Below are 27,544 nucleotides of genomic sequence, written 5' to 3' on the forward strand. Positions count from 1 at the left end.
TAGAATTTTGTTCTACATTTTTCTCCAGCTCTGTCTGGGAACCTCTGTCGTGATCCCTGTCAGAGCAGTCAGTGGTGGTAGCCAGGCACCATCTAGTTATGTTGCACTCAGTCTGGTGGAGGCTGTGGTAGTTGTGGTCTGTTAGTCCTCTGGACTAATCTTTCCCTTGTGCCTTTGGTTTTCTTCATTCTCCCTTGCTCCAGACAGGGTGAGACTAGTGGAGTATCTTAGATGGCTGCTCACAAGCTTTTCAGACCCCAGATGCTACTCACCAAAGTAGAATATTTTCTTTATAAACTATGTTATACCAATTGAGCTAGATGTCTTCCTCCCCACCCCTGTAACCATCAAAGATTGTTTCTTTTTGTGCGTAAATCTTTTCATGAGTTTTTATAGTAGTGGTCTTATACAACATTTGTCATTGACTTATTTCACTCAGCATAAAACCCTTCAGATTCATCCATGTTGCACGCTGCTTCCCAGATTCATCATTGTTCTTTATTGTTGCATAGTATTCCACTGTGTGTATGTACCATAGTTTGTTTATCCATTCATCTGTTGATGGGCACCTGGATTGTTTCCTTCTTTTTGCTATTGTGAACAGTGCTGCAGTGAACGTGAGTGTGCATGTCTATTCGTGTGATGGCTTTTCTCTAGGATATATTCCTAGGAGTGGGATTGCTAGATCATATGGTATTTGTATTTCTAGCTTTTTAAGAAGTGCCATATCATTTTCCAAAATGGCTGTGCCATTTTGCATTCCCACCAGCAGTGCATAAGAGCTCCAGTCTCCCCACAGCCTCACCAACATTTATTTTCTGTTTTCTTGATTTGTGCCAGTAATGTTGGGGTGAGATGTTATTACTGTGGTTTTGATTTGCATTTCTCTAATGGCTAGTGATCACAAGCATTTCCTCATGTGTCTGTTAGCCACTTGAACGTCTTTTTCGTGAAAAGTCTGTTCATATCCTTTGCCCATTTTTTATTATTTTTTAAATTTTTTTTCCCATACAAAAATTTACACAGTGTTATGTGACTCTAATTGCTCTCCCCATACTGTGACAGCACATTCCTCCATTCTACCCGATTCCCCATGTCCATTCAACCAGCTCCTAACCCTCTCTGCCTTCCCATCTCACCTCTGGACAGAAACTGCCTGTTTAGTCTCTTGCATCTACTTGAGCTAAGAGGCACACTCCTCACGAGTATCACTTTATGTCCCAAAGTCCAGTCCAATCCCTGTCTGTAGAGTTGGCCTCAGAAATTAGTTCTGGGCTGATAGAGAATCCAGGGGCCATGTTTTCCGGGGTTCCTCCACTCTCAATTAAGTCTGGTCTTCTTAACAGAATTTGAGTTCTGTACCCCGCTTTTCTCCTGCTCCATCGGGACTCTCTTGTGTTGTTCCCTGTCAGGGCGGTCACCATAGCCAGGCACCATCTAGTTCTTCTGGTCTCAGGCTGATGCAGTCACTGGTTTATGTGGCCTTTTCTGTCTCTTGGCCTTTGCCCATTTTTTAACTGAATTATTTGTCGTCTTGTTGCTCATATACTATTTCTTGATTATCAGTTTTAGTTATTATCTATTGCCTTTCTGCCAAGATGAGGATTTAGTCTACCCATACCATGCTTGCTAATTTGATCATTATATCACTGTGTTTAGTTCTTTTATTGATTACCTTTGTCATCTTGTAGCATCAGCCTTATGAGGGTACCAGTGCCCATATCTCTTCCCACTTTCTACCTATACTTTTACAGTATACATAGGGATTGGTAACATTTATGTTCTATTCTGTAACTATGTTTTTATGTTGATTTATTGTTTCTAAAAGCTGAACACTAATAAGGTGTTTATTATTTCTGTGATGTAAAAAAATTTTACTGCAGGAACAGATCAAGTACTATGATTTTATTTTCTGTATTTCCATGGTTACAAGTTCATGGTCGCTCTTCCATTAAGAGTCAAATATTCCTAAGATCATGCTCGAAAGGCCTCTGACAGTCTATAATCTACCAGTTGCTCAAACTATGACACATTTTAGCTTGCTGTGCCTTATTGTACAGATCCACCTCTGAATGTAATTGCCTCCACTTTTTCCTTTTTGAGAACGGTGCTCCACATTCTTAATATTTCCTGTGTCATAATCATTCTATCTATTATGTGAACTGATGGCTTTCTAGGTCTGTTGTGCAACTGCCGTCCTAGGATGTCTTTTCATTGGACTCTCTGGCTCATTTTACTGGTTTTGATTACCTACGTTTTTCCCTTTCTTGGTGTTTCCACACCTTTTGCTGAAGTATATTCACAAATAACCTGCTAGAAAGAGTGTATGGGAAATCAGCTTTTTAGCACCTTATGTATGACAACAGGAGCCCTGGTGGCACAGTGGTTAAGAGCTACAGCTGCTAACCAAAAGGTCGGCAGTTCGAATCCACTGAGCCCCTCCTTGGAAGCCCTATGGGACAGTTCTTCTCTGCCCTATAAGGTCACTATGAGTCAGAACTAACTCGATGGCAATGGGTTTGGGTTTTTTTTCTTTTCTTTTTTTAGTGTGTCAGTGACTTTCTTTTGCCTTCAGACTTCATGGCTGGTTTGACTAGGTATAGAATTCTAGCTTTAAAATGTTTCCTCATTATTTGGAAGGCCTTAGTCCACTATCTTCTGACATTTAGTGTTTTTGCTATACACTGAGCCAATCTGATTTTTCTCCTTTTATAGATGACCACTTTTTTGACTTCTTTTTTTTGATTCTCTTAAGTTTTCTCTCATTTTTCATCTTCTTGTCTGTTTACATTTTGGAATCCTTCTGTGGAGTTAGTTTTTCACAATCATTTAAAATATCTTAGAGCTTGCTCTTATTCATTGTTTTTCATATTCTTATTCTTGTTTTATAAATACAGTATCTTTTTTAATCCACCTGTTTGTATTTCTTTTGATTTTTCTGTTTATCTTGTCTCACTCTTTCATGCAGCAAGCTTTCATCAACTGTTCAGTAGAAGTTGTCCATTCACATTTAATGAGGGTCTAGGACCTCTGTGTGTGAAGACTGCTAAATTTTAGAGGCATTTGGAGAATTTGTTTAGAGAACATCCTTGTAGATTTTTTTCTGAGTGTATTTCTGCCTCAGCTTTGTGGAACTTCACTGTTTTATCTAAGAGCTACAGTTAATTCCTCTGTTTTCATTCCCATTTCTCACTCCAGCATTCAGTAATACTATTATTTCCTAAGTCACAACCTCTCTGTGACCTCCCTCTCAGCCGTATCGATTTATCAGCTGCAGCCCCCTCTCCTACTGAGTTTTTATATTACTGTCAAACCACCCTCCAAAAAGGTGGTAACCTATAGCAAATTAAGATGCTTAACAGTAGTCAATTAAAACAGAAATACATACTTTAGAGGGATTTTGCTTTTTCGAAATATTAAAAATCTGAGAGGTAATTATTTAGAATTCTTTTAAGTAGACTATGTATTTCAAACTGTATTTGCTTATTAAAAAACTTTTGTTCATTCCATCTCATTCACTAGATCTGTTGGCTCCAACTGACTTGGATTTGAATTCTGGAAACAGCTCATTCTCAAAAGATAAAAGACTCACCAAAACTGAAAATATGCAAAATTATTTGGCTTCTACAGAAAAGTTGAGAATATCTGAAGCAAGTTTACAACCGCTGAAAGTTAAATAATTCTTCCTTTAAAAGAAAACATTCATGTGAATGTATAGTTTGCCTATGTTGGTTTAAAACAAAAAAAAATTACCATTTGTTTAGTCACACTTTTATAGCAGTTAGGTGTCCCTGGGTGGCACAAATGGTTAAGAGTTTGGCTGCTAATCAAAAGGTTGGCAGTTCGAACCCACCAGGCGCTCCTTGGAAACCCTATGGGGCAGTTCTTTCTGTCCTCTAGGGTTGCTAGGAGTTGGAATTGACTTGATGGCAATGGCTTTTAGAGGCGTCTCAGAATTAAAGGCCCGGTGATCTGCTTTTGAAAGGTCACAATTTTGACAACCCTATGGAATGCAGTCTACTCAGACGTGTGAGGTTACCATGAGTGGTTTGGTTTTTGTTGTTGTTGTGACAGCAGTTATATAGGATGAACTAGGAAAGACCAGTAGTCTAGCCATGCAAGGATGAGGGTATGGATTAGGTTGGAGGCAAATTTGGGAGACTGGGAGAATAGTAGTTCCAAAGCAATAGGTCTTAACCCTGGCTGCACATTATTAGAATCACTTAGTATTTTTTAAAATTTAAATTAAAAAAATTAATTTTTAAAAATACCCCCAAGCTCTACCCAAGGCCATTAAATTAGAATCCTCAGACTTATTTGATAAGAAAAATGAGGTTATATAAGTTTTTCCTTCTCAGTTTTTGTCAAATCAAGAGTTGACCAAATTTGGTCTCTTCTTGGTTTATCATTTAATTTTTAGTTAACGTTACATTATTTGTTTGGTTAAAGGACTTTGCCATCTTGTACTTGCTGCCTTTTTTTCTTTTTTTTAATAATCTTACCTGTAATACATATTGTCGAGCTCTGTCCACATCTCCTGGCAAACTGAACCGTCTCATTATCATAGCATTCATTTCTGGGAACTAACCATAAAGAAAGAAAATGTATTACTCTTGGCAGGATCCAATGTTCTAACACTAGTTTGTAGTTTACCATAACATTTGGGGGAAAAAACAATCAAAAAGTGGAGTAAATGTCTAGATGATGTGGGGAGCAGTAAATTGTGGCAGTTAAGGAAACTGAGCTAAGAGAGACATCTGTTTTCCACACCTTGGGATTGAGATGGTGCATGGAGAGGTAACAGCTGTTAGTGTTTGGTTTCATGTTCTGTTCTATCCTTGGAGTCAACTATTGGGTAAGAAAGGGGAAGAGAGCAAAGAATATCTCTAAAATCACAGAAGAAAATGTGAAAAAATGAGCTTTTACAGCAAGATTTTGGTCTATCAAATAACTCCATTTTTATCCTAAAGAGACATGGATTCTTAACCTTTTACTTATTTAGCATTTTGACGTAACAAATATGTAGCATTTCTGAAGTGCCAGGTACTGTTCAAAACACTTTTTTAATCTCACAACAATCTCCATTTTACAGATGTGGAAACATGCATAGAAAAACAATTTGCCCAAAGTCTTAAGCTTTCTAGAAAGTGGTAAAGCCAGGGATCTACACCTAGGCAGTTTTGCTTCAGAGCTGTTCTCTTAACCTAAATTCATGTGTTTTGACCCCCAAATAACCTGTTTCACTCTATGGAAGAAACTGAGGGTGGCCCTAAATCTTGCTCAGTATGTTTTTACTGAAATTAATAATTCTCACTGATTTTTTACCTAGTCACAACTTGATTACAAGTTCTATAATCAGTAAATGCATTTGCTTATTTTTCCCTTATGTGAAAATATTTACCTTTCAAAATCAGCAACAGACTTCAAACAATTTAAAGAAAGCAAAATAGAGTTCAGGTCTTAACCCAACCTTAAAAGTAGTTAACTGTTTTCACAAAGGTACTGAAGAAAATCAAACTGGATTTTCCTATCATAGCATCCCTAAAAAGGAAGGTTGTAGTTAATTTATTGGCCTGTAGTTTTTATTCAAAACTAAAAAGCAGTTTGCATGGCCAATACTGAAGAAGCTATCAGGAGTAAAAACCGAGTGTAGGAAGAATGTTAAATCAGGACCAAATGATGGGAGAACTATGGTTTCTCATCTTGGCTGTGCCATAAAATAGCTAACGACCTTGGGCAAGATTCTCTAAACTTTTTGATTTCAGTTTCTACTTTAATAAAGGGAAACTAACAGGACTGTGCTCTTAAGAAACCTTAGTGTTTCAGCATTCTATTAATATACGATCTAGCAGTGCCACTGAATATTATAAATACTGTGATAATGGCATGTCTGTTTTTAATTTAAAGGCTACAAGTGCTGAAACCAGTCCATCACTATAACTTCCCAGCTCTTTAGGTAATAAACTTGGAATCTAATGTCCTGACAGTATAAATTTAATTAAAATATTTGAGTCTCTGCTAACTTTAAGGCCCAACTTTGGCAGTGGCTCACAGAACCAAGATGTTCTATCATAAGTGTCATTGCCTTAAAGTAGTATTTCTCAAACTTGCCTGATCATAAACATCAGGTGAGGTCCTTGTTAAAAATACTGATTCCTAGGACTATCGGCAAGAGATTTTATTGTTAACAAGAACATCCCATGAGATAAACAGGCAAGTTCAGAAAACACTAAAAGGATGGTAGCATTTTGCCTAGGACATTGGTTATCAAATTTTAGATTGAGTCAGAACCACCTGTCAGAACATTTCTAGGGCTTGTTAGACCATGGCCTGTTGGGCTTCTCCCCTACAGCTTCTCATTCAGTCAGGGTGGGGCTTGACAGTGTGCATTTCTAACAAGTTCCCAGGTGGTGCTGATGCTACTGGTTCCTGAGGACATTTTGAGAACCACTGGCCTAGGATGAAGGAGCCCTGGTGGTGCAATGGCTAAGAGCTCGGTGCTAACCAAAAGGTCCGCGGCTCTAACCCACCAGCCACTGCACGGAAGAAAGATTTGGCAATCTGTTTCCATGAAGAGTTACAGCCTGGGAAACCCTGTGGAGGGGGGCAGTTCTACTCTGTCCTGTAGGGTCACTATGAGTCAGAATCAACTTGATGGCAATGGGTTTTTGGGTTGGCCTAGGATAAAGGTGGAAATGAGGCATTAAATTGAGTGGCATTTGAAAGCTATTGAACTTTCTGAGCAGAGCGTAAACACATAGTAAGGATTAGAGCATTAGTTCTCAACATTGGCTACAAACTGGAATCACCTGGGGAGGTTTATAAACATGACAGTCGCCTGAGTCCTGCTCCCAAAGGTTCTGATTGGCTTGATGTCTGGCCAGGACATCAGGATTTTAAAAGTTCCCAGGTGTTTCTAATGTGTAGTCAAAGTTGAGAACCACTGAATTAGAGAAGCTAGAGGTAGAGATACCAGTTAGGTTACTGTAGTAAGTTATAAAGACCAGAATTAAGCTGAGGTCAATAATAGAAAAAAGAAAACAGGTACAAAGGCATTAGGAAGATAAAATGCATATCTACAATACTTAGCAACTATTTAGGAGAACTGTCACCATTAACAGAAATAAGGAAGCCAGGACACCAAATGACTTAATTTCCTAGATCTGAGTTCTAGTGCTGGTTTTGTTACCAGCTGCCACAGCTGAGTAAGTGCCTTTACACTTGGGTCCTAGCCTCCTCATCTGTATAATGAGGGAGCTGAACTACATAATCTGAAATCCTTTAGTTCTACTAGTCTGTGGTTCCATGGAATAAGAGAGGTAAGACAATGTGTTTTGTTTTGGACAAATCAGAGCCTCCAACAGTTGCTGGTTTTTCCCTGGCAGTGAGCCTGACGGATGAAAGAAGTTGTCCTATAACCATCACCACCATATTAGTAATCCTGAAAGAAAAAATAGGGCACACATAGAAAATCTTCACCAAATTATGGTAGGTGAGGAATCAAGAATGTTTCTTTCAGAGCAAGATATGTGTCAGAACAAAGTTTTAAACATGTAGAGGCTGCTAATAATAACATGCTTACAGAATTTAAAGAGCCAGCAACTGGTTAGTTCTCAAAGGAAAACCAGTAATTTGCTTTAGTTACTGATCTTTTAAGAATAAGCTTTACAGGAAATCAATCAATCAATTTTAGTGGTAAAAAGTCAAATCAATTAGGCATTTGTTTTAGTTTCTTAATGCCACATTCCAAGATTGGATTTCTAGAAGGCTATATCCTCAAAACTAATGTGATACTGTGCTGGGTGGCTGGTAAAATTACCTTGTTTATAGTGTATGAGCCTTTTCTGCAATACCAACAAGTGTGGTAAATTCTGATTGTGTGGTTTCTCTGATTCTTTTTACTATAAAAAGTACTGAGAAACCAGTTTCAAAAAAATATTTGCATTGGGCGTAACTACATTTCTTCCTCTGAAACATGTAATGTGTGCAATTTTAACATGCAAATATCCAAGCTTCCCCTAGGCACTCCTCCAACTCCTGTGTGTATGTGGGAGAAGAAATGAGACATAACAGGAAGAACAGATGCCTGCCTGCAGATTTAGTGAGAGTAAGAAAAGTTGTGTTTGTTCGGGCTCTGTTTTTAAGAGCACAAAAACCACCATTACATAATCAGGTTCTAACTCTGTGAAACTTGTCCATAAACTAAACTAAAAAGGTAATCAGTAAATTGCAGTTGGCTTACCCCACCAAAACTTGATAACTGTAAGGCACCAATTAGTCACAAGGCAGAGCCTGTGCAGCTGGTGCAGGGGCTGGTGATGGCAGTTGGAAGTACGGCTACAGGCTGACATTTAGGTCTGTTGATTTAATAAAAGAAGCAGAAGAAGAAAGGAAAAGATTTTTTAAGGAATATTTGAAAACTAATATAGTGTCAACAAAGAGGTAAACACTTCCATTCTGTTTCTGAAGGTTTCAAAATCCAATCAATTTACCCTTTAAAGATTTTTTTTTTTTAAACATGAGGTTTTTGCTCTTAAAGAAAATATGTATACACACATAGATAGAAGGCCACTGTCATCACTGGAACCTCTCCAGGAATTCTGAAACTTTTCTTAAAGTCCCCTGTAACAACTGTCATCAAGGAAACCCCTTCAAAATATTTCAAAATAGTGAAATTCCAAAGTGAGTTACAGTGTAGGACTATGTGGAAGGTAGGGAGCTTCTGTCGAGTGCTGATCCAACAAATTGCAATTTCAAGACAACCGATTATGCCAGGTTAAAAAGAAAAGTGGTTTTCCAACATTGCTTGTCCTGGTCCAGTGAGACTCATAATCCATGTTCATAAATGGGGAGAGTTCAAAGACTGTTTACCTAATCTGCAAACAAAATTCATCCACCTATGGAAAGGATTACCAATATCTTAGAACTACTCCACTGCTCCACTAAATGGGTAAGTTAGTCACAGTAATGAAGGGGTGACACAGAGACTCTTCTTTGGGTGTCACCAGTACAATTTCAGTGCCAGGGCATACTGGTTATCTGCTCTGTGAGAACATCTAGTGAGTATTCATAAAAGCTCATCAGGTACTTCACTTTTACTAACATTATCAGGGGCAATAACATTACATGGTGTAGTAGAATGAATAGTGGTCTTAGAAGACTTGAAGTGTTAGTTGACTGCATGCAATTTACCGGATGTTTAATTTTGGTCAGGTTTGAAGACCAGTTCTTTACTTGTAAAATGGACATGACATAATGATACGCACCACAGAGAGGAGCTGTGAGATTAGAGATACTGTATAAAAGAATTCTTAGGCAGTGCATTTTCATTAAATGTTATTTTTGGAACTTGTTTTACCCAAAATTAATTTTATCCCCATAAATCTTTTGACAAACAAATTTTTTGCCAAGAATCCCTTTTTTGACAGTATAATGCATAGTTGAGCTTAAACATGCTGTTTTATTTGGGGGAAAGAAAAACAAAAAATTAATAAATACATATCCGACTAACTTCTGGCTCATGTACCACAAGACGGAAAAACCAGTCTGCTTAGGAAACAAGTCATGCCCAGTTCGAGTGTCATTTCCTGCTCAGCCTCATTCTGTGTTCCCTTTTCTGAGGCTGCAATGTGCCTTCTTAACTCCTTTTCCCACTGCCTTATGGGCAGATGAGAAAAGTGCTGTCTGGTTAGAGTGAGTGTGGAGCCTCGTGATGCTGGGATTTCCCAGAGAAACAAAAACAGTGGTTTGGGGCACTGCAGCCTTTTGTTACTTCCTTTTCCTTTTTTTTTTCCTCCCCTTTACCAGCATTTTTGAGTCTCTTGTAGATTACTGACAAATCAATATATTTTAGCACACTGGGTTCATCACTATAATTTATTACTCTCATGTATTAATCAGGGTCTGAGTAGTGGATTAATGTTTGTAGTTGCAGAAATGGTAGCCAGTGACTAATTTTTCTAATCTCAATCAAACATGCCTTTACCTTTACATGGCTCATGAATACTTTGCTTTTTTTGTGGGTAATGATAAAACAGGAAAAGGTTTCTCACTTATGCCTTAATGTATGAAAGGGGATTTTATTAATTTTTGTCAGCACTGGCACACTTACTAATATTTGTTTTAATTGGGTTGGTGAGTCAGCCCTATAGAACCAAAGTCTCCCAGTCAGTGTCACTGGGAGAAAGGACCCATCTATAGCATACATTAAATTTCTCACCTCTGCCTCAAAATTTTGAGAGGCTGGAACCCAGTAATATTGAAGATTGATGTTTCCAGAGTGTTCCAAAATCCCCATCCACAGCCCTTATTCCACAGCTGACCGCTGTCCACTAGCATGTTCCTAAGGTAACCTGTACCTACGCCAGCAGTGCCAGCAGTGAACCTCACCTAGGAAGAGTCATTCTGGCTATGACTCTCCTAGAAAATAAAGGATGATCTCTCCACTCTGGAATCAGAAATTATACTGCTTTCTATAATGTCAAAATGGAATCAGTGATTTATAAAAGTTCTATGGAAGACATGACTTACGTTCGCAAATTTTGAGAAAGAATAGAGTCAGAATCCCTGAAAGACTAAAAGTAAAATTTTAGAACAAAATGCTAGTTTTTAATTTCATGGCATGGTGATGAACATCTTTATAGCTCTGCTAAATAACGAATAAAATACCATTAATATGAAAATCTAAAAAGATGTCCCAGGTGCCAGCCAGTGTCCATATATTTCACCTAACTTTTGGCACAGCCAAGAACAGTGTGGCCATGGTCCAGAGCAGGCTGTGAAAATGTCTGCTTTGTAAGTCACTGCAGCCTCTGAAGCTTCCTAAGCCTTTCATCCATGCTAGGGAGAATATGAATCTGGAGAAAGAAGGAACTGTGATTCTAGTGGTGCATTCCACTGACTTTTTGCCATTTTGAGGGGATGGGGCTCTCTGAGGCCTCTCTCAGAGCAGCAAACAGTCTAGAACAGAGAATTTCTGAGAATCTCTTAGGCTCAAATGCCCCTGACACTTCCTGTGCCTTAAGGCCTCTGCCTACACTCAAAATGTGGAAACCACTCATCTTGCCAGTGTCAAAAGTATATGGAAATAATCACGCTACTTCAAATGCATACAATTTACAAAGTATCTCCATGTATATTATCTCAGTTAATCCTCACAACAGTCTTGGGAGGAAGGTTCTTATTTTACAGGTAAGGAAATAGGCTTAGAGAGGTGAAATGACTTCCCCTAACATCTCGGTCACAGAGCCAGGATTAAACCCAGGTCTGCAGTCTCTTCTCTGCTTTAACCTTCCCATCATGCTGTGCCTGGGAGACTTTGGTTCTATAGGACTACATATCAGTGTGTGTCAAGGGAGTTTGTAAAACCTACCTGCTGACAAGCAAATAACACAGGTCCAGTGGCTAACCCGAGCTTCAGGTCGGCTGATGTTGGTTTGCCCATCTGCTGTGAACACGAGGTAAAGTCTAATACGTCATCTATTAGCTAGCAAAAGGAAAAAAAAGGAATGTAAAAAGCACCACAGTCCCAACATCACTGCCACCCTTTCCCTGCCCTGAGGATTTTAGTCTGGGAACAATGTTGGCTGTGCCGACCTGCTACCATTCTTATAAATAAGCATACCAACCTGAAAAGCTATTCCCACATTTTTTCCATATTGATAGGCAATCTCATGCACCACTGGGTCAGGGCAACCTAAGACAGAGACCTGAAACAGAGAATTGTGATATAAGCTGCTGGCAGGAAGAAACAAGGTCGTAAACTCCTGGATGGAAGGATTTACACAGCAGTAATACAATCCCTTAAATAAGAGGTAGGGAAGCTAGATGATATATAATCAGATATTTCTATTAGAAGATCAAACATGAACAAAATAATGTTTCCAATGAAAAAAATTCACTCTTGGATGGTTTTCTTAAATTCTAAGAAAACCCCTTCAAGACAGTAAGCAGTCTTTCCCATTGCTTAGGAAAAACTAAACTTCAACTAGACTAGCTCTGCAGGTAATCTGCTAAGTAAATCTCTTTGACATGCAAAAGATATGGACCCTAATACGTAAAGTACTGGCTTCTAGCACGCAGCAGACCAGCCCAGTTGTTGGCTTTAATAACCTCTATTGATTTATCCTAATTAGGGATAGATACTGTATCTACTAACCATACACATGTTGTTGCCGTATCTACATTTCCCCCATTGTAGTCCTCGCTTTTAATAATTTTTGGTGATTTCATCTGTTTCTAAAATGCAGTTACTTCTTGGTATGTTTGTAATAGCCTCAAACCTCATGCTTCAGACATAGTTATAACTCTTATCAGAAGGATCTTCACTGGCCCTAATGTTTCCATATTTTTTCTCACAAGAAGTAATATAACTATATAAAAACTTCTCAGTGGGGGAGAAATAGTACTTCTAAAAGTCTTTTTTTAAACTCCAAAAAACTAGCTGGCACTGGCTGCTTGACTGCATTTCCCGCTGCTCTGCTAGGCATGCTAAGCAGGCCCAGCACATTTACAGAAAACAAAGACTGTGGTAAACCAAAGGGGTAGGGGAGAAAGACAGGCTATTCTACTGAAGAGGAAATGTCTACATTGACTCTCAATGAGAAAGCTCTTCACTGTCTCCTTTTAGTACTGGATCACTGATGATTAAGAACCCTGTTCCCTGACCCTGGATCCTACCTCAGTGATTCTCTGGTCAGGGGCCATACTTGACTCAGGCAGTCAGTATGTTTAACTGGTTAGGTGGCAGGCTCTGCAGTTAGCCCCTAGAGTTGGATTATGCCCCTTGTAAATACCATCTGACCTTGGCTTGTTATTTAATCTTTCTGTGCCTCAGTTTCCTCATCTGTAAAATGTAGGAATCAATAGTACTTAGCTCATAGGGTTGTTGTGAGGAATAAATGTGATGCTGCATTTAAGCCCTCAGCATAGTACCTGGCATCTGGTTAGAACTCAACATATACTTACTATTATTTTTAGCAATGCTCCTCCTCATACACTGGAGCCAGAACCAGGAGCCCGCACAGTGTCCAACCACCTCTGCTAACAAAGCCAGATCACAGAATTCTTCCGCTGGGAGAACTCCTTTGACGACTTAATGAAGTCTGTGACTGTGAAATGTTTGGCCGTAAGTCCAGGATAAAAATGCACACACCATAAAAGGTCAGGTGGCCACTTTTTTTTTATTGTTTTAGTTTAAATGACGTTTACATTTCAAGTTAGTCTCCCATACAAAAATTTATACATCCATTGTTATGTGACCCTAATTGCTCTCCCCATACTGCGACAGCACACTCCTCCTTTCCAGCCCTGGTTCCCCATGTCCATTCAACCAGCTCCTAACCCTCTCTGCCTTCCCATCTCACCTCCAGACAGAAGCTGCCCATTTAGTCTCTTGTATCTACTTGAGCTAAGAGGCACACTCCTCACGAGTATCACCTTATGTCCCACAGTCCAGTCCAATCTCTGTCTGAAGAGTTGGCCTCGGAAATTGTTTTAGTTCTGGGCTGACAGAGAATCCGGGGGCCATGCTTTCCGGGGTTCCTCCACTCTCAGACAATTAAGTCTGGTCTTCTTAATAGAATTTGAGTTCTGCACCCCACCTTTCTCCTGCTCCATCAGGAACTCTCTGTTGTGTTCCTTGTCAGGGTGGTCATTGGTGGTAGCCAGGCACCATCTAGTTCTTCTGGTCTCAGGCTGATGAAGTCTCTGGTTTATGTGGCTACTACTTTTCCTTGTGTCTTTGGTGTTCTTCATTCTCCTTTACTCCAGGTGGTTGGGACCAATTGATGCATCTTAGATGGCTGCTTGCAAGCTTTTAAGACCCCAGATGTGGTAGCCACTTTGCTGACTGAAAAATAACTCATAACTGCTTTCAACAGCAAAGACCTTAGCACCAGTAGGCAATGACCTATGGGGCTGAGGCAAGGGACTCTTCTTCAACTATACTAAAGACTCTGTGGGACCACATGGGGGATAATTTAGAAACTTTGAAAGACGCCATCAACTTGGCTAAAAAAAATGAGAGTATGGCAAGATTTGGGCAGTCTGGAATGAGCTGAGTTCAGAACAGAATGATATTCCTTTCATAGGCAAAATAACTGATAATAGAAGCAATTCTCTGAAGCCAGATTAATAGTGTTTCCTCAACACAAGGCCACACAGAAATAGAAACTTTCTTCCTGAGAAGCAAAAGATTTTTAAAAAAAATATTTCTAAACTAAATGAATAGGAATTAAAATTTATAGAACATATAAAATCTATTTCTAAACTCAATAAGAATTAAAGTCTATGGAGCACATGTGATTAGCACTTTACATTATTTTAGCTAAACATCACAACATCCCATAAATATTGATTTTGTGGATGATGATGATAAAAACTAACAAAAATTTGGTACTTAGTATGTGCCAGGCACTATTCTGAGGATTGTCACATATTAACTCATGAAGCAGGAACTAAAGCATAGAGGGTACCAGTTGTTACAGGGCTAGGAAATGTTGGAATCAGAATTTTTACCCTAACATCTTGGCTCTAGAGACTGCTCTCTTAATCACTTTGCCATGCTACTTCTAATGGCGGCAAAATGGAAGCTGAGAGAGGTCAGGTAACATGCCCAAGTAACCATAAACCTTGTCGGTTCACATTGTCCACTTCTTGCTCACGTATGCTTCACATACAGATTTCAACTACTGCAGTGTAAAGACCACCACAGAGGATCCTGCTCCCCCAGTCCAGTAAGGAATGTTTGGATCTCTGGCAATGAAAACATAAAACAACTATCAAAATGAGGAAAACCAGATGTAACACAACACAAAAAATGGAAAGGAGGTGTACTGACAGCAAATTAACCCAGCTTGTTCCTAGCATCATAGAAGGGCTGCCTTACATCCTCTCTGGAAGTATGTAGAGTACAAAGTGATTTGTAAAAGAAAGTGGAGACTGCCTGTTTTGTTTGAACCCAATGCCACAGCCAGGCCATGTTGTGCATATGTGATTCTTTCTGGGGAATGTCCATACCTTTCATCAAATTCTCAAAAGTCATGTCAAAAAGATTAGGAACCACTGCCAGGGGCAGAGCACTTGACATTTTTCAAATATTTCTGGCCTTAAAGTGTGTGTTTGTGCCATTATAAGTTAAGAGATATATTCTGATGTGTGTGTGCACATATATATATATGGCAGTCTTATTTAGTAAAAGAGATTACTGGAATGTCACCATTACATAAAATAATACAAAAGAGGTTGTTGTCAAAAACCAGCTGAAAATTTGGGGATAGTATATGCAGCATGGAAACCCTGGTGGTGTAGTGGTTAAGAGCTACAGCTGCTAACCAAAAGTTTGGCAGTTCGAATCCACCAGGTGCTCCTTGGAAACACTATAGGGCAGTTCTACTCTGTCCTATAGGGTCACTGTGAGTCGGAATCAACTTGACAGCAACGGGTTTGGTTTTGGTTTTTGGTTATATGCAACATATATCACAGATAAAGAGCTAATATTCTTACTATATAAGAAACTCTTAAATTAAAACTTAAAGAAAAAAGACCAAACACCCAATAGAAAAATGGGCAAAAACATGAACACAAAATTCACAAAAAATTAAGATATAAAAATGGCCCTAAGCATATGAAAAGATGTTCAACCTCACTCATGAAAGAGAGATGCAAATTAGAAGTCCACTGCAACACCATTCTCAACTACCAAACTGGCAAAAATTGAAGTCTATGGGGAAATACTCTCATAAATGGCTGGTGGAAATGCATATTGATACAATCCTCATGGAAGGAAAACTGGTAGTGTCTAAGAAAACCACATATGCAATTACCTGTCAAATTTACCCTGAAAGTATACCTCTAACAAATGTAAAAATACATTTGCACAAGGTTAGTCATTGTAGCATTGTTTGTAAAATATTGGAAACCCAAATGTCCATGCCTAAATGTTGAATAAGCTAATGGCACATTCATACAATGGATATAATGCAACTGTTTAAAAAATGAGGAAGAGTCTACAAACCAAAATGATTTCTATAATATATTGTTAAGAAAGCAAGGTGCAACGGGAAAAACAAGTAGTATGGTATACTACTTTTTGTTGTAAGAAAGAAGATGGGGGAAGAAAACCCCACAAAACTTTGAAACCAAAAAAACAAAAGCAGTATGAATGCAAGGAAACCCCTAAGATGGAATAAAAATGAACATCGTCGTATTTCAAATAATAACATAATCACATTAAAAGAGGTAGAAAGGTAACTTTTGAACAGTATATTGACTATATTTAGGCTAAAGACAAAAGCAACTATAAACAAGTATTTATAAATATAAAAGTTTGTTTTTTACAGAAATATGAGTTAGCAATTTTGAATACTCCTATGTGTATTCCAAAAGGAGCCCTGGTGGTGCAGTGGTTAAGGGCTCGGCTGCTAACCGAAAGGTTAGTGGTTCGAACCCACTAGGGGCTCCACAGGAGAAAGACGTGGCAGTCTGCTTCTGTAAAAATTATAGCCTTGGAAACCTTATAGAGCAGTTCTATTGTCTTATAGGGTTGCTATGAGTTGGAATTGACTTGACGGCAATGGTTTTTTTTAAAATGTGTATTCTACGTTTGAGCAAATATATCGTGAAGAATGGGAGTCAAGTTTCTCACTGTTGGGGAAGGGAGTTACAAATATAGAAAGACAGAATGCTAGAATAAAACATGAATCCTATCTATTAGATTGGATTTGGAGCTATCAGATGATACTTCATGGTTTTTAATAAATATAGATGTATATAGAAAGACAAATATATACATGTACATAAATTACAAATATATAATACTCTGTCCTTTGAGGAGGCCTAGAAGCAATGACAACCAGCGCCCTGATCTTGGTTTTTAAATACCGGTCTCCACTAAAAAGAACCAAGGCTCTTTGGAAAAATGGTGGATTCCAGGAGTGGGAAAGACAAGATGACCCTGGAACATCTTACGCTACAAATTAAGGAAGTACTGAAGGAATGACAGGGATATGTCAAAAGGATGCAGAGGCTACGTTAAAGGGCCCCCTTCAATGGCCAAATATAGGACAACTGAGCATTAAAACAAATGATAACAAAGGATTATAATCCACCGAATAAGAATCCAAAAGTCCACACAAATGAGAATGTCTTTACAATACAGTACCAACTCTATTGTAGAAGAATAACGCAGAAGGAATGAGAGAATTAGAAAAAATTGCCATTTGGCAACCAGCATGGTAATAACTGGCTGAGGAAAGAATCATAAATACATGATAAAACCAGAGGATGGGAATTTAATGAGACACAGAATATTTACATAATCTCAAAATACCTCACCCCCAAATACTTATAATTTCAAAGGGAAAAATAGTAACTTTAAAGTGGAGAAACCTGGCAGACACTACCTTCAAGTGATCAAAGTGAACATTACCAGTAAAGGGATAAACAGACATCATGCATTCTAATGTGCTAAAATGAGAAGACAGCATCACTTCTGTTCTTGCCAAAAATTCATTAACTCGAATCTAATCTTGAGAAATATCAGACAAATCCAACTTGAGAGACTCAACAGCAGAACTGGCCTGTACTCTTCAAAATATCAAGATAATACAAGATAAAGACTGAGAAACTGTTTCAGATTAAAAAAGACTAATGATTCATGACAACTAAATGTAACACGAGATCCTGGATTGGATCCTAGACCAGAAAAATTTTTTTTCTTTTATTATTAACAGACAATATTAGGAAAACTGGCAAAATATTATTAAGGTCTGTAGATTAAACTATTGTAACAACAACAACAAAGAGTACTCTGCTAATATTGACCTACAAAACAAAATTCTATGCTTTTGCTGTGGTAAGAAAAGCGGTGGCACTATGTGGCTTTGAGAATAATGTAATAGGAAGACAGCCCAGACCACATTCAGCCCTGGAGAGAAAAATACAGAAAAAATCAAGGGAAAAACAACTAACTGCAGAATTACCACACCCAGTTCTGTGTTCAAGTCCTAGCTCAGCCACAGTCTGGAGGAATAACACTGGACAGGCAACTTGACCGCTCGGACCTTATTCCCATCATATTTTCTGGGGAACAAGTCACAGCTTTCATTGTTAAGCTACAGCATGTATTTTGCATGACTATGTATAAAGATAATCATCTTTTGATAAAATTAATTATATTTTAATATCAACCAGAGTCACAAAATAATCCCCCTAGGCAACACTTTTAGATTTTAACATTATCTCCACTGAAAACATGATACGTGCAACGCTTAGGGACACTGAGCTTCTATTAAGGGTGATGGAAAAATTAGGGAATGGTGATTGTTGAACATGATGAACACATTAAATGTCACTGAACTGTACATGTGAAGATGGCTGAAATGGTTAAATGTTTTGTTACCTATATATTTACCACAATAAAAAAATAAAATAAAATACAATGGGTGGTTAAAAAAAGTGGGAGGGGGGAAGCTTTAGAAATGGTGTCTTTTAATAAGAATTAAGATTAACAATTTATGCTGTCACCAGAAACAATAGTAGAATGAAATATAAGCTACTAAATTTCCTTCAAATTCCCATAACATCTTAGAATTCCATTAGTTCTTCTATAATAATTCTGATGTTTAAATTTTATCACTCCTCTTTTTGGTGCCTCTATTTGCTTTGTATACGTTCTTTTGCAGCCCACATCTTTGCATTTTAAATACCAAGAGTACATACAAATAGCAAATTTGAATATATAACACCTCTGGAATATTTCCACCCATAGGGACTTACGAATATAGAAACTTATTCCGAGAGCTAGTGCTGTGATTGTGCTTTATTATTCTAACTGCCCTGGAGTTTAGGAATAAATCACCTACATGAAAGCAGGTAGCTCTAGGACAATGCCAGCATGCCTCCTAGTGGACAGCATAAAACACTCTATTTTTAATAAGGGTTGAGCCATGTTAATATACATGCCCTTTACTTGCTCATCTTGGAAGAATGAGGTGCTCTTCACAGAAGGGTATGTCTCTAGCTTCTTAAGCAAAGGATGGTGACCATGGTTAAGCCTTTCCTCGATGACTCAGGTCCACTTTGGGCCCTTCCAGGAGAACAGTTTACTTGTAACACAGAATGCATCAATGACTGTTGTGTTCCAGTGTGGTGCCACTCTCCTGTACCGTGGGCCTGTGGGATGTCCACCCTGTGTGGACAGCAACTCTCAGTGTTTCCAGTTCCAACAACTCCACCACTCGTTAGTGCTTCCAAACTACAGTCTTAAGTTTGTGAAATCAGTTAGCTTCACTTAATACACTAGTCTGCCTTATAAGGGTGGATATCTTGATCTTCATGGAGTTTTTGGCAATCAAACGGTATGATAATCAATGAGTAATTAATTAACAGGCTTTATGGCACTCATTTTAAATAGGTCATTATTTTATTTAGCATTCTAGTGTCTATCATACTTTCCTCTTTTTTTTTTTTAAATCACACTTGTAATTTCTTGGAAATAAAAAATTAGTCCTTTCAATAAAAAGAGAAAATTGGCTGCAACTGCGGCCAGCATGTTCTGAATAATTAACATTCCTTAGGGTTTCAACTGAGTTTTTTCTGGCTCACAATTATATATTTTTTGACACTTTTCAAAACAGAGATGCTACAGAGGAGGTATTTCATCTGAAAGGTCTGAGAAAAGGCTCTGTTTAACTGTAATTATGTTAAGAGTATGTGATGAAAACAATTTACCTTACAGGTCTTCCTTTTTTGAGTTACAAGGAACTGAAAAGCAAACCCAGATTTCGCCTCTTTTATGTCTGACTGCGGGATGGTCAGACGAACAATTCTATAGACAGAACTGTCTCTCATCCAAGGGCTAACACTGAATACTACACATTTAACCTACAGATTAAAGATAATATTACTGATTTTTTAAAAAGACAAGTATGTGGAGAGTGGAGAAAGGGCCAGGGAGAGAGCAAGGGGGAAAAAAAATGTCATGGTTCGCACTCAATTTAAACCCTGAAGAAAAATGGCTTGTTTATATTTCATATAAAAGTCTTGGATGAATCTACTACTCATAAGAAAGTATATACAATTCAAATACAGTCTAATAGATATTTTCTCCTGGGTAAATTAAACAAACAAAAAAAACAAACTCGTTGCCGTAGAGTCGATCTGACTCATAGCGACCCTATAGGACAGAGTAGAACTGCCCCATACGATTTCCAAGGCTCTAATCTTTACAGAAGCAGACTGCCACATCCTTCTCCCGCGGAGCAGCTGGTGGATTTAAATGGTCAACCTTTAGGTTAGCAGCTGAATGCTTTAACCACTGCACCACCAGGGCTCCTTCCTGGGTAAATTATAAACACAAAAAGATGATATTTACTTAGAAATGAAAACAACTTATTTATGGTGTTCCTGCTTTGACCAGGGATTTCTTAATTTCTTAGCAAGGAAATGACTATCACTTTTCCTTTATAACTGTTGAAATTACGTTGATCTCATTCCTGATTTTTTTTTAAGCTTTCTCACCTTTTTTTTTTTTTAATTTATACATAAAATAATGGTGCATCTTACAAATGATGGATGGTTTCTTAGATTGCATGAAATAAGATGTTTTTAACTCTGGTTCTCAGCCTGTATTTCACCAGGTAGAAGAAAGCAGAACCAATTTAGATGAGACACTGGGTTTTGGTATTAACTCCTAAGAATCCTCTTAATTCCCAGAACATGGTATGCAGTAACCTACAGCTCCTCCCTCTGCCATACTTTTAACTTTGGACTCTTGTGTGTCTCTTTATTCATTCCAGTTTCCCCAGCCTACCAACATATGCTTGATTCCTGCACACCTGATATGCCAAGGATTTTCCAGAGATAACTGCCATGTGTGTAATGTGTGTGGAGGGGGGTAGGTCTCACTCCAGCTTTTGATCGAGAAACCTATCATATTTAAGAGCACAGAACTTCATCACTTTTTAAGCTAAAAACTCAGTGTGTATGTGACAACACTCAAATTACTTATGATAAATTGTTCAAAATGTTACACAGTTTGGAAGTTAGATTAGGAAATACATTATAAAGCTTATTTTGATTTAATTCTTAGAGGAAAAGTTTAAAAGTTAATGTCTGCATACCAAAAGAAGACAGGAAAACCATAGCAGAAGTTGTCTGTGGATGTTAATTCCTTCCTCATTGACCTCTTGGTATTTTGGATACTATTTTAAGGTTCTCCAGTGAACTTTTTTCTAGGAGAATTAGCTCCCAAGAAAGAGCTATGAGGCATTCGTTAACTTGAAAAGACAGAACGTACATACTGCTTTACAACTGTTGGCTATCAGACTTGCAGTCTTCTTGAAGGTCTTTTCAAGGTAGTGGGCAAATCTTTCATTCTCATTTTCTTTTGACCCTAGTTGAAGAAATTCACCTATAAAGAAGGAAAGGGGTCATGAGAAAAAGTTTTATTGCCTTGACTGAACACCAAGATGGAATAAAAAAGAAGAAAAGTCAGAATCAACCTACCACGCACCAAATCTTCAATAACTTGGGTTAAAATAGATATAACTGTTGTATTTCCAATTCGTGCCAAAGCTATAGATGCTGCAGAAAGAATTAAATCTCCAGCAAGAACAGCCTAGAAAAGAAGAAAAAAACCTTCACAGACAAGTATCAGAGTAATGAGCCAACAATGAAGTTGGCTTATCTGAAGATAAATAAAGAATGGGAGGGAGAAGCCATTTTAGATTTAAGTTTTTTTCCCCTCCCTCTTCCTCAGCAGGATTATGTAATAATCAGTTACAATTTAGGAACATCTTTTGAGCTAGATGAGATCTCAAAAATTACTTAGTCTATCGCCCCAATTCAGAGGTGAAGAAACAAATGCCCATAGAGGGAAAACAGCTCATCCTCTACCCTCTACCAAAACGCAGCTGCCTTCGTTTTAGTAATGCTGAACCATTTGCTCTTCCCCCAAACCATGTTGCTGGGCCTTTCATTTACCGTTTCTTCTGCCCAGAAAGTCCTTCCCCTTCTTCATTTAGTGGATCTATTTGCATAATTAGCTCAGATGGTGTCTCTAGGAAGCCTAATCTGATGCCCCACTCAACCAGATGCCTCTGTTCTGTGGGAGCACGACATCTCGCACACTGCTCTGTGTACTGCACTTTCCATCCCAGTCAGGGACTTCCTTGTTTATTTTCCTATTTACTCAACACCTGAGTGCATAAGCTGGGAGTGATTTCAGGTAGCACTCAGTACACCCTAGCACATTTTTTTCAATGAAAACTAAACCAAGGAATCTTGGCTCCAAGTTCAATGTTCTTTGTACTTCATTATACCGCCCCCTTATTCCTAGACAAAATCTCTTTTTTCAACTTCTCTGAGCAGTAGATAATACTCTTCTAATCTTCTTTGGATTGTTAGCATATGTCTACATCATATTAGGAACTAATTATAAATTATACACAATTAAATGCTGTAATCAAACACAATATATACATATATATTAATATGCATTATTTAAAGATATGCATGAGAGTCATTATGCTACAAATCAGTCATAAATGCTAGAGTTCATAGAAATTTCAATTCATAAAATTTTCAACATAACTACACTCTATGTTTTTATAGTGACAGTTCTCTAGTACCTAAAATTAGTGATGTTCAGTATGTTTATCATTAAATCATCATTTTATAATCTCATTATATATCCCTATATAAATCTCTGTATAAGCATACATTTGTAAAATCATTTCACACATATGTGTATACACATATATATCCATCCATCCACCCCTTACATCTTTACTAGCTCAGGGCTTGGGATCCTTAGGCTTTTGCCACTTTCCTCTCCTGGCCATGGGTATCCTAGAGGCCAAAAGGTTCCCGGCATATGAAACTGAGCCACAAGATTGTGGATGGTTACAGGTAAGGAGTTAAAAAAGAAAGGGCTGGGAAACTCAAGCCAGTGGTAACAAGGGTCATGGGGAAGGGATTGTGTGAATGGATTTTATGTAACATGTAACAGTATTTAGAGTGGTTAAAGCACTCGGGTGCTAACCAAAAGGTTGGTGATTGGAACCCACCAGGTGCTCTGCAGAAGAAAGATATGGTAGTCTGCTTCTGTAAAGATGCCAGCCTAGGAAACCCTATGGGGTAGTTCTACTCTGTCCTATAGGGTCACTATGAGTCAGAATCAACTCAAGGGCAACAGGCTTGGTTTTTTGTTTTTTTTTTTTCCTAACAGTAGCTTTGGTTCAGGGGGAAACCCTGGTGGCATAGTGGTTAAGACCAAAAGGTCAGCAGTTCAAATCTACCAGGCACTCCTTGGAAACTCTATGGGGCAGTTCTACTTTCTCCTATAGGGTCGCTACGAGTCAGAATCGACTCGATGGCAACAGGGTTTTTTTTTTTTTTTTTGCTTTGGTTCAGAGGCAGAATTGAGGAAGAGACTGGCAGGCAGTCTCCAGCTGCGGAAAGAAGCAGGTGATATGTTACAACACAAAGCCTTTTCATCTAAATTTTGAAATAAAAGGCTCACAAATGAAATTGTAGGACTCAATTACACAACAAAGTTATTTACACTAAAGCAAAATCAGCAAGTGAAGAGGGAAGGGAATTGGTGAGGGGAATTAAAAACCAGGAGGGACTCAGGTACTATACGTATGTGAGGAAGGGGAAGGTGAGGAGAGGGAAAACTTATTCACATAAGCTTTTTGTTTGCTCTTTAACTGGGCAGGACAGCTAACGGAGGTGCGTGCATAGTGGTAGAGGCCAGCTCCAAAATAGCCTGTACACCTTCAATTCTATTTCTTCAACTTGATTCCCATTCTTGAAACCATGATTTAAACATCCTGAAACAAAAGTTCCCATTTCAAATACTCCTCTTCAATAAATACTAATAAAATAATATGGAAAGATGCTTAAAAATATATACGTAAGAATAAAAACCAACTATAGAACCTCTACTTAAAAAGGTAAAATTTTCATGGTAGACCAAATTTCCATGGTAGAGCTGTATCTCTTTGGGATTTAATTTTTTTTTCTGTCTATTTCCTTGCCTTGACACTCTTGCACATGGTAGTCAATCAATGAATATTTAAAGAATTAACCTGAATCTAGGTTAATGTAAGCTCAAAAGTAAAACGTATGATTCCCCGTGAAATATGTTTTTGGATACCTACGAAAAATCCTTTTCCTTATAACCAAAAGGAATCCTATATGAAACAGAATAATCAGAAATACTAACTTTATTTTTCTATAGTATTTTCTGTTATCTATCAAATATCTACATATACCAATAAGGTATACTTTTTTGAAAACTGGAAGACATTTGAGCAGCATATTTTACATTTAATGAGACAAATCTAAAAAATAAATGCAATCCAAAGAACACATGCTTTTGTAAGAAAGATTAAAAAATAAAACAAAACCATACCTTCTTTTCCCCCCAGATCTTATTAACTGTGCGCTTTCCTCTTCGAGAACTTGCATCATCAATAACATCATCATGAACCAGACTAGCAGTGTGGATCATTTCTGCAATTAAGGCTATGGAGCGCTGGCTTGCTTGCACATCTCTAATTAACAGAAAGCAAGGCTTTTTAACAGAGATGCTGCCTATAACCTCCTCAGCAATCATCATGTGAAAACTGGACATCGGATCTAGGACAAAGAATTTTATTTCTCTAAGAGAAACTGTATACAAATTTTGGCTTCCCTATAAAGCCATTTCTTTCATTTGGAGAACATCTTAAAAATGTATGAGATACCCTGCCAAGATTATGTTTTATGGACACCATACTAAGAAGCAGAATCTGTATAACTGACAATAAAAAAAAGTATAAACAGCTCAGAAGTCTGACCACTGGGCTCCCTGAAAATTCATCTTTATATCCATGGCAGTCCTCTTGTTTGTTGATTAAGTTTATAATTAAGTTACAAAGAAATTTCAGAGGGGAAGGGGTGGATAAGAAACATTCTAAAGTTATTTAAGAACCAAGTGTGGACAAATACTGAATGATTTCACTTATATGAAATATTAAAAGAAACAAACAAACAAAAACCCCACTGGTGTTGCTGATTCTGACTCATAGTGACCCTACAGGACAGAGTAGAACTGCTCCATGTGGTTTCCAAGGCTGTACTGTTTACGAAAGCAGACTACAACATCTTTCTCCCATGGAACAGCTAGGGTGTTCGAACCACCAACCTTTGGGTTAGCAGCTGAGCACTTAACCACTGCGCCAAAAGGGCTACTATGATATATTTAGAATAGGCAAATTCACAGAGATAGAAAATAGATTAGAGGTTATGAGAGGTTTGCAGGAGGGGGGACTGTGAAGTTATTACTTAATGAATATAGAGTTTCTGTTTGGGGTAATGAAAATGTTTTGGAAATAGTGGTGATGGATGTACAACATCGTGAACGTAACTAATGCCACTGAATCGCACATTCAAAAATGGTTAAAGTGGCAAATTTCATGTTATTTTACTGGAAAAAAATTTAAAAAATTATGCCACAGCTACTAAAAAAAACAAACAATACACACACATACACAAATCAAAGTGTCACTACATTCAAAGCATTTAATACTGCCTTCAATTAAATATTTAGTATGAAGAGATCAATAAGCAAGACAGAATTTTTATAAACAATTTTCCGAAGTTCATACTTAAACTTTGCATTAGAAATTTAAGCTTTTATTTCCCACGTTTAATACAAACTGTAGAACAAACATTCTCAAGAACATAATAGATGTGAAATTTTATAATGAAAAGGAAATGTCTCTTATAACATTTTAAAAAATTATCATTAGTATCACCATTATCATGTACGGGCAGTTTCAAAACTGAATTTCAAGGAAGTCAAATTTGAGAAATAACTAAATTTTTTGGACCTAAAACATATGCCTGACTTAAATGTACACTAATTCTAGCGGCTTACTTTTCAAATACTATCAACTTACATCTTAGAAGGAAGAAAAGTAAAATGGATACTGAAATTATGACTTTTTTTCTGAAAATCTAATCTAAACATCTGTAAAAGACAGTGCTCATTCTGGTTCTTCAAACACAGAAGAAAGTTGTAAAAAATGAAGTACAGCTATGTAAAAGATGCTGGAATTTAACTACAAATACAAAATCAGCATGAGAGTATCTCCTGATCTTGCTTTAAATATAATTTTAAAACACGATCCCTTGCCAGCTCATTTCACTGAAACGACAAAATCTTCCAACTGCTTTTCCCTAGGAAATCAACTGGAAAGTGCTACTCATTATTTATTAATATTTCACAATTATATCAGTTCTTAATACTTCCAGATCTCAATACATTCATCCAAGGGGGAAGTGGTCCTATAAAGCTACCTTAATAACTGAGAAAATGGAGGTTCAAATGGCTTTCTCTAAATCCCTCACAGACTGTATATCAGGAAGCTGAGATCTTAGACATTTTTCAAATACATTTACAGGACCCTACTTCTTTGATAATCATCTGTCAGTTTGTTGTACTGTGGTGGCTTGTGTATGGCTGTGATGCTGGAAGCTATGCCACGGGTATTCCATGGTCACCATGGTGGACAGGTTTCAGTGGAGCTTCCACACTAAGACAGACTAGGAAGAAGGACCTGGAGATCTACTTCTGAAACAAACAAACAAAAACCTGGCCAGTGAAAACCTTATGAACAGCAGCAGAACACTGTCTGATATAGTGCTGGAAGATGAGCCCTTCAGGCTGGAAGGTATTCAAAATACAACTGGGGAAGAGTTGCCTACTCACAGTACAGTCCACCTTAATGACATGGATAGAGTAAAGCTTTAGGACCTTCATTTGCTGATGTGGCAGGACTCAAACAGAGAAGAAACAGCTGCAAACATCCATTAATAATTGGAAAGTGGAATGTAAGAAGTATGAATCTAGGAAAATTGAAAGTTGTCAAAATGAAATGGAATGCATAAAGATCGATATCCCAGGCATTAGTGAGCTGACATGGACTGGCACTGGCCATTCTGAATTGAACAATCATATGGCCTACTATACCAGGAATGACAAATTGAAGAGGAATGGCATATTCACTGTTAAAAAGAACATTTTAAGATCTATCCTGAAGTACAATGCTGTCAGTGATAGGATAATATCCATATGCCTATAAGGAAGACCAGTTAATAGTATTATTCAAATTCACGCACCAACCACTAAGGCCAAAGATGAAGAAATTGAAGGTTTTTACCAATTTCTGCTGTCTGAAATTGCTCAAACATGCAATCAAGATGCATTCATAATTACTGGTGATTGGGATGTGAAAGTTGGAAACAAGAAGGATCATTAGTTAGAAAATATAGCCTTGGTGATAGAAACAATGCTGGAGATTGCATGACAAAATTTTGAAAGACCAATGATTTATTCATTGCAAATACCTTTTTTCAACAACATAAACAGTGACTATACACATAGAAATAGCCAGATGGAGAAGCTCAATATCATCAATCAGAATAAGGCCAGGGGCCAAATGACGAACAGACCATCAGTTGCTCATATGCAAGTTCAAGTTGAAGCTGA

The 27,544-nt window shown here is 37.8% G+C and overlaps 1 protein-coding gene across 3 annotated transcripts in view; it reads right to left on the bottom strand.

The window, feature by feature from the left end:
* The window catches only part of PDSS1 (decaprenyl diphosphate synthase subunit 1), a 56,208-nt gene that overhangs the window by 1,258 nt on the left and 27,406 nt on the right, over positions 1 to 27,544 (bottom strand). For 2 of the 3 annotated variants that reach the window (XM_023735018.1, XM_023735019.1), the window contains 6 exons: positions 24,422 to 24,563; positions 21,508 to 21,619; positions 21,303 to 21,412; positions 11,628 to 11,708; positions 11,372 to 11,485; positions 4,503 to 4,583 (listed from right to left, as the gene is read on the bottom strand). In XM_023735018.1, coding sequence (XP_023590786.1) covers positions 4,503 to 4,583; positions 11,372 to 11,485; positions 11,628 to 11,708; positions 21,303 to 21,412; positions 21,508 to 21,619; positions 24,422 to 24,563 — 640 coding nt within the window. Of the gene's footprint in view, positions 1 to 4,502; positions 4,584 to 8,242; positions 11,486 to 11,627; positions 11,709 to 21,302; positions 21,413 to 21,507; positions 21,620 to 24,421; positions 24,564 to 27,544 lie in introns of those variants that run through there. The other variant, XR_002824721.1, reaches the window with a different exon arrangement.

The sequence above is a fragment of the Trichechus manatus genome, unplaced genomic scaffold, assembly GCF_000243295.1.
Source record: "Trichechus manatus latirostris isolate Lorelei unplaced genomic scaffold, TriManLat1.0 scaffold00075, whole genome shotgun sequence".
NCBI classification, from domain to species: Eukaryota; Metazoa; Chordata; class Mammalia; order Sirenia; family Trichechidae; genus Trichechus; species Trichechus manatus.